Source organism: Camelina sativa, chromosome 12, assembly GCF_030686135.1.
Source record: "Camelina sativa cultivar CO46 ecotype springtype chromosome 12, ASM3068613v1".
Classification (NCBI taxonomy): domain Eukaryota; kingdom Viridiplantae; phylum Streptophyta; class Magnoliopsida; order Brassicales; family Brassicaceae; genus Camelina; species Camelina sativa.
Window position 1 is genome coordinate 8361531 of NC_141891.1, and position 12852 is coordinate 8374382.

At 35.9% G+C, this 12852-nt stretch overlaps 3 protein-coding genes across 4 annotated transcripts; 1 reads left to right on the forward strand and 2 right to left on the reverse strand.

Moving 5' to 3' along the window:
- Positions 1 to 367: 367 nt before the first annotated feature.
- On the reverse strand, positions 368 to 1347 carry LOC104730987 (uncharacterized). The gene is made up of 2 exons (XM_010450238.2): positions 1021 to 1347; positions 368 to 885 (listed from the first exon to the last, which is right to left on the reverse strand). The coding sequence occupies exons 1-2, from the start codon at positions 1204 to 1206 to the stop codon at positions 508 to 510; spliced, it is 564 nt and encodes a 187-aa protein (XP_010448540.2). The 5' UTR covers positions 1207 to 1347; the 3' UTR covers positions 368 to 507.
- A 2383-nt stretch (positions 1348 to 3730) lies between these two features.
- On the reverse strand, positions 3731 to 6718 carry LOC104730989 (protein S-acyltransferase 8). 2 transcript variants are annotated; one of them, XM_087478536.1, is made up of 6 exons: positions 6275 to 6677; positions 6038 to 6060; positions 5577 to 5762; positions 4984 to 5283; positions 4569 to 4802; positions 3731 to 4442 (listed from the first exon to the last, which is right to left on the reverse strand). In XM_087478536.1, the coding sequence occupies exons 4-6, from the start codon at positions 5128 to 5130 to the stop codon at positions 3981 to 3983; spliced, it is 843 nt and encodes a 280-aa protein (XP_087334662.1). In that variant the 5' UTR covers positions 5131 to 5283; positions 5577 to 5762; positions 6038 to 6060; positions 6275 to 6677; the 3' UTR covers positions 3731 to 3980. The 2 variants fall into 2 exon arrangements, with proteins under 2 accessions (XP_087334662.1, XP_010448541.1); XM_010450239.3 differs by lacking the exon at positions 6038 to 6060 and having other exon boundaries at positions 6275 to 6718.
- Positions 6719 to 8622: 1904 nt separating this feature from the next.
- Positions 8623 to 12706, forward strand: LOC104730990 (glucose-6-phosphate isomerase 1, chloroplastic). The gene is made up of 14 exons (XM_087478535.1): positions 8623 to 9495; positions 9669 to 9791; positions 9921 to 10019; positions 10102 to 10185; positions 10451 to 10594; positions 10671 to 10736; positions 10912 to 10980; positions 11075 to 11182; positions 11440 to 11492; positions 11584 to 11722; positions 11821 to 11977; positions 12071 to 12149; positions 12244 to 12310; positions 12395 to 12706. Exons 1-14 carry the CDS (start codon positions 8965 to 8967, stop codon positions 12527 to 12529), a joined length of 1854 nt encoding a protein of 617 aa, XP_087334661.1. The 5' UTR covers positions 8623 to 8964; the 3' UTR covers positions 12530 to 12706.
- Positions 12707 to 12852: the final 146 nt, after the last annotated feature.

Consider the following 12852-nt stretch of genomic DNA (forward strand, 5'->3'; position numbering starts at 1 on the left):
TCTGACTATGCTAACGTATAGGCCATAATATGCGGCAAAATAAAAATGTCGAGTACATGTAAAACTAAATCGCTACTAAAAAGAATGTCCACAGTTAGCCACAAGATCAACTAATAAAGTTTCTCAGACTAGGGCCATATTATGCCATTGCCCATTGGTTCCAATTTTTTTTTTAATGCTATATATACTATAGACAGAGATGTGACGGCGGGAAGGCACACTATACTCAGGTTGACCAAAGTTACCAAACATACTATTGGTAATTAATTAAGTACAGTTTCTTGTTCTAGACCCGGAGTCGTTTTTTGCTCTAAGATTCAAATCGATGTAAGATATTTTTGTAAGAGATGCAAAACTTGACCACATATTTTCACAAACTGAATTACTAATTTATCATAACACAGTTTGTATGTATATATGTGTATGCATGTTAATTAATTAATTTCCACTTGTATTGTGAACAAAATAAAAAGCAAAAAAAATGACACCAGCTCGGTTTAACATCCATCAGACGCGAAGGCGAATGTTCTCATCGTCGTCGTCAACGGCATCGGCGGCTCCAGCTGCAAGATCGATGAGTTTCTCCATCTGCACATTCATTTCCTTGAGTGTGGTTGAAGCCTTGTCACTGTTTTTCCCAACCAATTCATTCACGAGCCTCATGTGGTCGCTTGAAGCCCTGACGTCGTAGTCAGCTGTGTCCGGGGATGTCTTGAGCTTCACATTTGCGCTCTTGAGAGCAGCCGCGACGGCCACGTAGGCCTTGTGGCATTCCGTAAACGCAACCTTCACCGTTGGGTCTTTCTTCGCATTCTCGTCCACGAAAATGGCTGTCTTCTCCGCGTGGGAAATGGCCAAGTTAAGCACAGCCTCCGCCAATGGAACCTATTTGAGAGACAAATTTTAAGCATTTTTATTAGCGGAAACTTGTAATGATCGTTCCCATTTACGATTGAGATGTCACAAGAACCAAAAAAAAAAAAAAAAAGTTTGCAATAAAATGAAAAAACATAGAAGTACCAGGCCAATGGGAGCAGCTGTAGGAGGATTAGTAGTCAAAGTTTTAACACAGTAAGATTGGTCATGGGAACGATCGCAGATAGCGTCAATGTATTTCATGTGAGGGGAGGCTGAAGCTGGAGACAAGAATAGTTGCAAAGTAATTGCCGCCGCAGCGAAGGTGGACAGAACGGAGGACGTTGCCATTTTTCTAAGCGTCGGAAAGATGTCTTAGCTAAACTCAAGTTTCCGGTTGTTATTCAGTTTTATGATGTTTGGCTTTATTTATATGTACACTCAGGGTGTCATATAATTAGGGCTGGATAACTTTAGGATGTGCTATGTTATAATTGGTATCAAGTAAAGTTAAATTTACTAAAATTTTGCTTATATTTGCTAAATTTGGAAAGCCTATGTTAATAGTTGGTGGTTGTACAATTTTAGTCAAAGACAACGTCCATTGTTTATCATCTTTCTTTGTTTAGAAACTGGGATACGTAGTATTGAGGAATATAGAAGAGCCTAAAAAGAAGAAGATAAATTTGGCTAAATATTATCGCCATTAATTGGGTGGGATTGTCTTTTTGAATTTCATTCGCTCTTTATTCGTGTTTTAGATTAAAATAAACCGTAGAAATATAGTTATTTTGGTCATATTACAAAATGCTACAAAATTATTGTTTGATTTGATAGTTGGTGCTAATTGCATGTACAAGACAACAAGACGATGTTAACTTGGATTTTGGCTTGAGTTTTAAAAGATAGATGGTTGTGCATTTTCTTCAAAAAAATTGCAATAATGTTGTTCATCATTTAGCAAAGTCTGGTTGTAATTCAAATATTTTATACTCATAGTGTTTTTTACTTCCACTTTCAAACCAATTGTATAACGATTATCTTCATTCGTTAATGTAACTCATTTTCGCTAGAAATAAGATGATTGTGCATTTAATGTTTTTACTTTTATTAATTAAACATTGCCAATAGTACATGTAGAGAGATGTTGTAATGTATGATAAATCACACCAATTAAAAATTCTTAATTCTGAATATTGTATATCATGTATTATTATTTTAACTCCAACCTATCTATATTTCTACATATACATTCATCAACATAATAATTTTTACTATATATATACATACGCATTTATCAATATGACTTATTAACATATAATTTGTATTTATCCCATCAAAACTTATTTACATGATAATTGAATATTATCATTATACTTAACATTTTTCATAATCCCTTTGTTTATTCAAGTTAATGAATATTCTCATTATCATGTATTATATTTTCAACTATCAACCTATCTATATTTCTACATACATTTATCAACATAATAATTTGTACTATATACTTATACGTTTATCAACATAATTTATCAAAAAATTTTATTTAAACATTTGAAATATTTGAATATTTTGGTTGAATATTATGTTTAAACCTCTTCAATTCAATTTTACAATCATTTGAAATGTATGATTCGACTTCCACCCGTAAGAGAGTGTATATTGTTACTTTTTCATTAATAACAGTTGAATTTGTGGATCTCTTCTGGGATATCAATACATCACCGCTACATTATCCTTTTGATAAATAGTGGTGAATATTGAAAGTGCTTTAAGACAAGTGCATGAAAATAATCCAAATACTCATATATATACCGCTTGTCATAGAATAAAATTATATGTGGAGATGTTGTTAAGAATTTGAGTGAAGATGTTAGAATTCAACTTCGACTACAAGGTTTCATAATGAAATATGCATAAGAGAGGTTTGACTTTTTTTCAAACGACATTTTAAACCTATCAATAGAAACTCATTTTATTGTGTCGGCAATCATTGGCAATTTGGCTCCAGACTCTAGAAATATTTTTCTAGTTACAAGTGATTTTGATTTTGCATATTATTTGGAAAAATTCTATAATCATGGCTATACAATCCTTTTAGCATGCATGGTTGCATTCCAAGTTTCAAACGTTACGCAAACAATACACACAATTCATGGGTATGAGAAAGAATGCAAGACTTTGGTGGTGGTTTGCTTAAGTAATTGAAATTCATTAAGCACTGAAGTAAGTGGTTGTTTTTGGAGGTGTGATTTTTAAATCTATATACAATTGTAAATTATGGAAATCAAAACATATGAATTTTGAAATAACATGTTTTATCATTGGATTTGAATCTTTTTATTTTACACTTTCAAATTCATTCAAATCCACTTAAAACATAATATGGATTTTGAAATCCAAAAACAAATCATGAAATGAATAACATGAGATTTTCACAAAAATTTGTAAATTATATAACCAATAACACATAATTTTGATAAGTATTTTAAAATCAATTATTGAATAACACATGATTTTTGTTTATATTTCTAAATTCATTAAAATCATATAACCAATAAACCCAATTAGAGGCGAAGGAAGTGGTATGAAGACCTGAATATTTCTATAATTTTTTATGTATTTTCTAGTTTACATGAAATTTCCCTATTTCTATGTCCTGTTCAATTAATTTCATGTAATTTCTTTCTTATATAGTTATTTTTGGTTGGTTGACCAAAAAAAAAAAAATAGTTATTTTGGTCATATTACAAAAAGCTACAAAATTATTGTTTGATTTGATAGTTCCTTTTATCCCATTTCTAATTGCATGTACGAGAATGCTAATTGCATTTACGAGAAGATGATAACATGGATTTTAGCTAGAGCATGACAATTTTAAAAGGTAGGATATTATAGGGGACGCAAATACAGAACGTAATATTCACATAATATCAAGAAAATAGCACAATACACATTAAGAAAACGAAAAGAAGACAGAGCTACTACTCTTGGTATTGTATATACTCAAGATTACATGAACTGATTCGCAAATCCCCAATACCAAATCACATCTACCAACTTCTGTCCTAATAGAGACCCCCTCCCCTAAGTCTTTGAAACAATCAAAACAAAGTAAGATAAACTCATCCTCTTCCTTCCTTCGCTGTTGTGAAGCTTCGGCTTTCCCTCACATCTGATGTTGATATATCCCAGCTCCCACTTCTTCTTCCCCAGCTTCCATGCCTTGTTTCTGTCCTTATCGAGCCTGCTCTCTCATGGTCTATGTCCAAAGTGTGATGAGGCTGATCGTTGGTGGCCTCTTCTGCATTACAACGCTGTGAGAGATTCATCAGATCGTCCCCAATGTCTAGATCGTCTTCTACTTTCTGTCGTCGGGTCCCATTTTCCTCATCTGCTTCAGCTGATTCCCTGGTTGTGTTAGGCAGAGTTACAACTCTTGGAGGTTCTTCTTCTATGAAGGCTCTAAAGTTGTTCCTCGAGGGCTTCACCTTCGAGCAAAATACCTCCAAGAAATTGTTTGCACAGCCACGGTTATAGACAATGCTTCTGCTGCTTGATCTGTACTTGAAACTCTCATAGGTTGTCTGCAAAACTTGCACGGTATCGCCATAAGTTGATTCACAACATGCATATGATACTATTATCAGAAGAAAAAGTCCAATGATTCTAACTAGAAAACAAAATTCTGAAACAATAGGGGACCAACTAACCATGTTTGTACTTATGAGGTACAAGTGAAACGCTGTGAGTCCTCCAACAAACCACAGGGCAATAAAGCAATATATCATCAGAGCAACTGACCATGGTGAAGCCTTCATTGCCCTCCACACAGTTCCGTGTTGATTATCCATCAGAATCTTGATGTAGAAAGCCGACATCGAGAACACATAGATGCAAAGAAGTGTTGACGAAGAAACAAACATAAAGAAATACCTATAGTTTCTCTGCCAATGGACACAAATTTCTAAGTCAGAGTCTACCCACGTAACAAAACAAGATTGCCCAATCAGCAGAACAAACAGATCTTGGCCTTTTTCAGATAGGAGAAAAGAAACCTCGGCCATAAATTTTGTTTTTATGAAGTTTATCCTTTTTAAAAGTCAATATGCTTTTGAATGAGCGTACCTGTCCAATACATTGGCCCACCCAGGGGCAATGATGATCAAAGCGCTCAACACAGTTGTTGCAGATGGAACAATGAGAGCAACGAGGAGGCCTGTAAAGCATGCATGTATCACAGTATTTCACTCTAACAGAAACACCATTAACCATGACTTCTTTGGTCCTAGGAATTTGAACACTTGGTGTTTGTCTTCCATCAGCTGATATAGTTGTCTCATAGCGTAGTTCTTCCTCTGGTGGGTGCAAATTTCGTGGAACTATACCAGGATCTCGTGCAGATGTGAAGGAGAGGAGGATCAATACCTATCAAAACCAACTAGGCGATTCAGCAAAGGAAAAAAAAAAGTAAAAAGTCTGAATGCCACGCAACATATTAAGCTACATGATTTGCCGGGTAGTCAAGTCATTTATCAGGTTATATATATTTGTAACTAAGCAGGGTCCATAGCAGCGAATTAAACTCTGATGCTTTGTAAACATAACATCTAACCACCAAAAAACAGCTGACAAATGTTGATGATAAACCAATTAAACAGAAAGAAACAAATGTAAATAAATAGGAGTATGAGATGGGCATCGAAGAAGACTAGACTTACATAAATAGTGAATAGAATTGCTACCACCAAGATAGCATATCCTGCATTGTAGGAAGAAAACTCATGGCGAAGATGTCTTGCCACAAATACACAGAACAAAGCAACTGGAACTATGATCAGTAGCAAGGTAGCAGGCAGTGACCTAGCATCTGGTCCAAATATCAATCTCCCACCAAGGATGAATTTCTACAAAAAGGAGAAAGGAGAGAGCAAATCAAGATAATATAGACCATTCATTTAATGGTCTTACCTAGTTTAAAACATGTACAGAGTCAAGGCATTCAAAACCAAAGGATTGATTAATAAGATAATGCTAAAATCAAAATGCAGTGTATACAAATTCAACAAGAATCTCAGCCCCCTTTAAACCATCAAACCAACATACACAGCTTATGAATCCCATAAACCACTAATTATGTAATGTAAGGTCATTCAAAAATGGTTGTGATTTGTGAACCCACCAAGCCCTTACAGCTTTTCGCATCTGCAACATTAGTTTACACGTACCAAAGCGAACCAATCAGTGATATTTCGTAATCCTCAAAAAACAAAAACAAAAAACCTAATTTCCAATTAAAATTGCTCAAAACAAAAGAGAGCAAAATAAACCAAAACCTACCAAAAAACAAAATTCAGAGAACCTAATATCATAATCCGAGACTCAATCGCTCAATGATAAAAGAAAGAAAAAGACTTACATTGCTTCCTTTCCAGGCTTCGAATACCCGTTTTGTCATGGAGAGAAGAAGAAGAAAAAAAAAAAGCAAAACAGAATCAGAAACTCCTAATTCGAGGAGGATTAAGCTGTATAAATGTCTCTCTCTCTCTCTCTCTCCCGCCGTGTTCTATTTCATTTCAAAAGTCTTGCAGAGCCAAATCGCCCTCCGGCGGAAAGAAGAGGGTTTTTAATCCCGATTTGAGGAAAGCCCTAATAGTTAACCAGAGAGATCGCTAGCAAAACCCTAAAAAAAGGATTGGATTTATTATAAAAGGCTCGCGAGCGACTTTCTGGTCTGACCCTCCTCCTCCTCCTCTCTCTATGGGATGATGGGGAGAAAGAACGAAAACGATTTGTTTTTTTCTTCTTCTTCTTCTCTTTACGTTTTTTTTTTTTTGTGCTCTCCCTTTCTATTGGTTTTAATGACGTCATCATCATGTTTATCTTCTAATAAAACCACAAAAATTAAAATTATCAAAATTTTCTGCGCGTTTTGTGTCAGATTCATTCCTCGTGCAAATTAACTATACAAATTTCTCTAAATTTAATCTTTTATTTTATTTTTTGTTTGGATTTAAGAGAACTACATACAATACTTTTATTTATTGACATTTTATGAAAAAAGTAAAATAAATACCATTTATCTGTAATTGACTCTCAACTACCATTGATTTGATTGGAGATAGATTAGTCTGACTAATTGTAATTGAATTGTTTGAACCATTTGGTAATTGTTCCTTCTTAATGAGACAAATGATTTTTTAGATGTTTGTATATAACTTATCCTTTTTATTTTAAAAAGAAAAATTTCTTATGTGAAATCTACTATAGTTTAGATTTGAAATTGTAAAATGTTTGATGTACAATTCGTAATGACATTTGTTTATTCTAGGAGGTAAATGGTTTTTTAGAAATGAGGGTATTCTTAGGCAGTGAGTGGTGACATGAAAATGCGGAATTGAGAAGCCAAAAACATTAAATACGCATATTGTTACCAATCACCAAAAAGTAGAAGGAAACTGCGGTTTTAGAAAAAAAAGAGACACGTAAGTTTTGCGGTTTTTTATGCTGTATAATACAAGTAGACCGCAGTTCAGATAACAACCCTCCATTATGCAGTGGTTTTGTGCAAATACGCCTATGTCCACTGTATAATTTTTTTTTAAAATTTTGTGCAAATACGGTTTATCTGAACTGTATAATTTAGATAACAACCCTTCACAAATGCGGTTTTGTGCAAATACGCATTACTAAATTTTGTCCCGGAATAACCGCGGATTTAGTAGTACGGGACAAAAATTTTGCTAGTGCGGTACGGTTCAACTGCGGTACGTGCGGGACAAATGTATTTGCGGGACAAGTGCGGTTATTCCAAAATAAGTGGTACAAAATAATGTTTGATTGGTGAAATATAATTTGCGGTACGGACTTTTAATATTAAGTATTATTAACTAGTATAATTCTATAGGTTTATTTTTTTATATTAGTTAATAAATATCTTTATACATATACAAACCAAATGTTATATAATAGTGTTTAAAAAATGTTACATGTTAGTGAGAGAGTGAGAAGTATTGGGACTAGAGAGGAAAGTAAAAAAAAAATATATGTGTTTTATTTTTTATTTTTGCTTTTCTATATTTGTATTAGATATAAATTATTTAAATATTGAAAAGGAAGTAAAAAGCTAGATTATTTTCTGTGGTTTCAAAAACCGCTGGGTAAACACTATGGATTTTGCCACCATATATTTTGCTGAACAAAACCGCAAAACTTTTTTTTTTTTTTTTTAGAAAAACGCTTATATGTTTTAAAAAACTTGAATGGGGACCATAGTGCGTTTTTTACAAAAATAAGTTGAAAACCGCCTTTTAATTTAACATGTTAGACTTTTGTAGATGAATTCTCAATTTTAAAACATATTTATAGCTGTCAAATTGGTCCGTTTGTATGTGAGTTATATATCGGTCAAAATCATTACAGACGAATCATGAATCATTGCCAAACAAAAACAAATCATTACTGAAGGAAACAACTAACCCACTAACCAAATGAGTGTTTTCTATAGATTAATATTTTGTGTCTTGTTTGTCCTCTAAATATCAAATTTGTATTTTGGGAGTCTCGCAAACTATACTACTCCGAATCAACAAATCAAACTCAACATTTCATCCCAAACACATACAAATTAAACTCAACATTTCATCCCAAACACATATCATACTACAGACGAGATGGTTTGAAGTGCTAGTTTTGTTTTTTTCAACTAAAAAGAGTGGTAGTTGATTGATTCTGAACAGAAAAGAAAACAGAACATCTTAAAATGGCGGGCCATGCGAAGCAAACTAGAATATGATGCCACCCATAATGGTATCTCTCTATTGAGACAATATAGTATTATAGTACATAAGTATAGTCGTCATAGAAGAAGAGTGAGTGATAAAGCTTGTGAGAATCCTAATCTAAGCAGGGCCGTTCGCTCCCACCAAAGGACAAAAATCTCTTTCCGCAACTCATCTCTGTTCATTGGTTTCTCCCAAATATCAATCAAATCGGAATAAACTAAACGGATCCCTCTAATATAAATAATAAAGCTCCACCCTTTCTCTCTCTCTCCATTGTAGACTCTCTCTCTCTCTCTTCCCTCGTAAACATCGCTGTCTCTCTAAGATGGCCTCTCTCTCAGGCCTCTACTCTTCTTCCCCATCTCTCAAACCTTCCAAAAACCTCTCCTTTAAAGCATTGCCGCCGGCGCAATCCCGTGATTCCTTCTCTTTCCCACATACCTCCAAACCCACCACCAACCTACCGTTGACTCTCTCCTCGGCTCGTTCCTTGGCGCGCGACATTTCTCACTCGGATTATGCGAAGAAGAAAGAGCTTGTGAAAGATCCGGATGCGTTGTGGAAGCGATACCTCGATTGGTTTTATCAGCAGAAAGACCTCGGTCTGTATCTCGATGTCAGTCGGGTCGGGTTTACCGACGAGTTTGTGGCCGAGATGGAGCCCCGGTTTCAGGCTGCGTTTAAGGCTATGGAGGATCTTGAAAAAGGGTCTATTGCGAATCCAGATGAAGGAAGGATGGTTGGACATTACTGGCTTAGAGACTCTACGCTCGCACCTAAACCCACTTTGAAGACCTTGATCGAGAATACACTTAATTCTATCTGCTCTTTCTCCGACGACATCATCTCTGGCAAGGTTTAGTATTCGATCCCACCTTGTTTTGGTATTCTGATCATTTGTGATTGGCCTCAGTCTGTACCATAGCTGATCTTGGAAAAAAAATATTTCTTTGCAGAGTGTCTTGTTTAGCTCTACTTCTGAATCTTGTTTGCTTGCGAGACCTACTCTAATTTGTTTCTACACTGCAGATAAAGCCACCAACTTCTCCTGAGGGTCGTTTTACTCAGATACTTTCTGTAGGCATTGGAGGTTCGGCTCTTGGACCTCAATTTGTTGCTGAGGCCTTGGCTCCTGATAATCCTCCCTTGAAGGTATCTCACACTGTTCTAATTCTAGTCAACATTGCATTCCCTTGTGTAAGGATCTATTGTCTTAGATTTTTCTGATCCAAAGTGTCTAATTTGCTGTGTGGTTTTGTTGTGCTTTTATGGTGTTGATAGATAAGATTCATCGACAACACCGACCCTGCTGGAATAGATCATCAGGTTGCACAACTTGGGGCAGAGCTTGCCACGACTTTAGTGATTGTTATCTCAAAGGTGTGTACTATATACCGTTGTTTTATATGATGGTTGGTCTTGATATTGGCGAGCATGACTTAGTATTTTACGTGTTTCTCAGAGTGGAGGTACTCCTGAAACTAGAAATGGACTTTTGGAAGTGCAGAAAGCATTCCGTGACGCTGGTCTGAATTTCTCAAAACAGGTGTTAATCTCAGGTTTTTGTTTCCGCTTATATTCTGAAATCCATGTCTCCATGAATATGGGAAGAATGCTGTTTATAAAATCCTAACTGGTTTAGACAGCTAAAAGTAATCTTATATAAGTGGAACCAGTAATTTGTCTCAGTTACAACATAGTTGCTTTCCATGGATCATTAGGCACCTTCAGATATATTGCATATGATTTAGCTTCAACTTCTGCCCAACTGTAGTTTCTCAGCAGCAATTTCCCGGTGTATGCATATGCAGGGTGTTGCAATAACCCAAGAAAACTCGTTGCTGGATAATACAGCCAGAATTGAAGGTTGGCTAGCTAGATTTCCTATGTACGACTGGGTGGGTGGAAGAACATCAATAATGTCTGCAGTTGGTTTGCTTCCAGCAGCACTACAGGTAATTAGTACATAAGCTTAAACTTAGTATGATCACTCATTGCTTTTATGTATGCTAATGCACTGACATCATATAGGGGATTAATATTAGAGAGATGCTTACCGGTGCCAAAATAATGGATGAGGCGACTAGAACAACTTCAGTAAGTCTTACTTGTTGCAGCTTGTTTTAAAACTACCACTTCTTGTCTTGTTGAAGATGAATTTACTTACCAGGGTTTTAGTAGAATGTTATATCACAAGGTTGGTTTCCTAACTCATACACTTTAGATAATAACCATGACTCACTCTACCCTATGGATTTCTTTCTTCTTTCAGATAAAAAATAACCCTGCAGCTCTCTTAGCTATGTGTTGGTACTGGGCTTCAGATGGTGTTGGCTCCAAGGTACTTTCCCTCAACTTTTTCGAGAGTGTCTAAGACTAGCAAGGAGATTGAGTTCTTATTTGCCCTTTTAATTCTTTTTTCATTTCCTTTACAGGATATGGTTGTTCTTCCTTACAAGGATAGCTTATTACTATTTAGTCGGTATCTGCAGCAGCTGGTAATGGAATCACTGGGAAAGGAGTTTGATCTTGACGGTAACACTGTAAGCATACTCTTTTCTTTAACTTTCACCGCAACACTTCCGAACGGGGGTTCATGAGAATTTACTGAGAAGTGTAAATTGGTCTTGCATTTAATACCACTCTTAGGAATCTTAAGATCTTGGTTACGTAATTGCTTGTGTGCATGATTGAGTTCAGTTTGTTACACCGCCTTCATCGAAGAATTGAAACCTGTGTACTGTTTCCTCAACCCTGTTTTTACGAGTGTGATCACTAGAACGGTTATTCGAATTTGCAGGTTAATCAAGGGTTAACTGTATATGGAAACAAGGGGAGCACAGATCAGCATGCGTGAGTTTCCTTTATTCAAATAGTTTTCTTATCGAGACATAGCAAAAATGGAGCTCTCATGCAACAGTATTTAATTTTCCTATTTCACTAGCTACATTCAACAGCTGAGAGATGGTGTGCACAATTTCTTTGCAACCTTTATAGAAGTGTTACGGGATAGACCCCCCGGTCATGATTGGGAGCTTGAGCCAGGTGTCACTTGTGGAGACTACCTCTTTGGGATGCTTCAGGTCTGAATTTCGCACGAATTAAAAGATATTCTTCACTCTTTACACACACTGTATCTAGACTATCTTCCTAGCTGATAAGCTGGTTTGAATTTGTCCAGGGAACTAGATCTGCATTATATGCAAACGGTAGAGAATCCATTAGTGTTACTATCGAGGAAGTGACACCAAGATCTGTTGGGGCTCTTATAGCTCTTTATGAAAGAGCGGTCGGACTGTATGCCTCAATTGTGAACATAAATGCTTACCACCAACCCGGTAGAGATATTCCTCTCGAATCTGAAACCGGTGTGTTGTAATTGCCTAACTGAAATTTGTTTACTGAAAATCTGAATGAAACAACGGTTACAGGTGTGGAAGCCGGCAAAAAGGCAGCAGCAGAAGTTCTGGCTCTGCAAAAGCGGGTGTTGTCAGTTCTTAATGAAGCCACGTAAGTATCAGACCATGTCCGCTTCTCCTTTCAAATCTTGTGTCAAGACTCGATAGAGATCACTTATATTGTAATTTTCTTTATCTGCCTGCAGGTGTAAAGATCCGGTAGAGCCATTGACATTGGAAGAGATAGCTGATCGTTGCCATGCTCCTGAGGAAGTAACGTCTAAATCCTTGCAGTTTATTTTATTTGTAACTTTTCGAATGGACATATCAAGAAGTCTTTTATCTTTGAAATTGCAGATAGAGATGATATACAAGATCATAGCGCACATGTCTGCAAACGACAGAGTTTTGATAGCTGAAGGAAACTGTGGATCGCCACGGAGCATCAAAGTGTATCTGGGAGAGTGCAATGTGGATGACCTGTACGCATAATATAATAAACCCCCAACACTTTCTCAAAAACCCCAAAGAGTTCTCATTCTCTCCATTCCTTATTTATTTCTGCCATGTCTATGATTTTGAAAAGGAGAAAAGGATTTTCACTAAGGGCCACGAAACACTTGTGTACTTTGTTTCAAAATAATGATAATTTCGGTTCAGAGTGTGGAATATGTTTATTGTAATGCAAACATTGGAGATGATACATCAATCAATCAGGCAACAATGGTATCAACACTCTTTCTTATGCTTGTTTTTGGTTAGGTTATCCTTTTGTTGCATCTCAACACTTTAGTCTTTATAATATACACAAACAA

Coding starts and splice junctions, on each gene's coding strand:
- LOC104730990 (XM_087478535.1), top strand. CDS start 8,965: ATGGCCTCTCTCTCAGGCCTCTACTCTTCTTCCCCATCTCTCAAACCT. Junction 11,183..11,439: donor TTGATCTTGACGGTAACACT/GTAAGCATACTC, acceptor TCGAATTTGCAG/GTTAATCAAGGGTTAACTGT. Junction 11,978..12,070: donor AAATGCTTACCACCAACCCG/GTAGAGATATTC, acceptor CAACGGTTACAG/GTGTGGAAGCCGGCAAAAAG.
- LOC104730989 (XM_010450239.3), bottom strand. CDS start 6,313: ATGACAAAACGGGTATTCGAAGCCTGGAAAGGAAGCAAT. Junction 5,284..5,576: donor CAATTCTATTCACTATTTAT/GTAAGTCTAGTC, acceptor TGGTTTTGATAG/GTATTGATCCTCCTCTCCTT. Junction 4,443..4,568: donor ACCTCATAAGTACAAACATG/GTTAGTTGGTCC, acceptor CAAGTTTTGCAG/ACAACCTATGAGAGTTTCAA.
- LOC104730987 (XM_010450238.2), bottom strand. CDS start 1,206: ATGGCAACGTCCTCCGTTCTGTCCACCTTCGCTGCGGCGGCAATTACT. Junction 886..1,020: donor CAGCTGCTCCCATTGGCCTG/GTACTTCTATGT, acceptor TCTCTCAAATAG/GTTCCATTGGCGGAGGCTGT.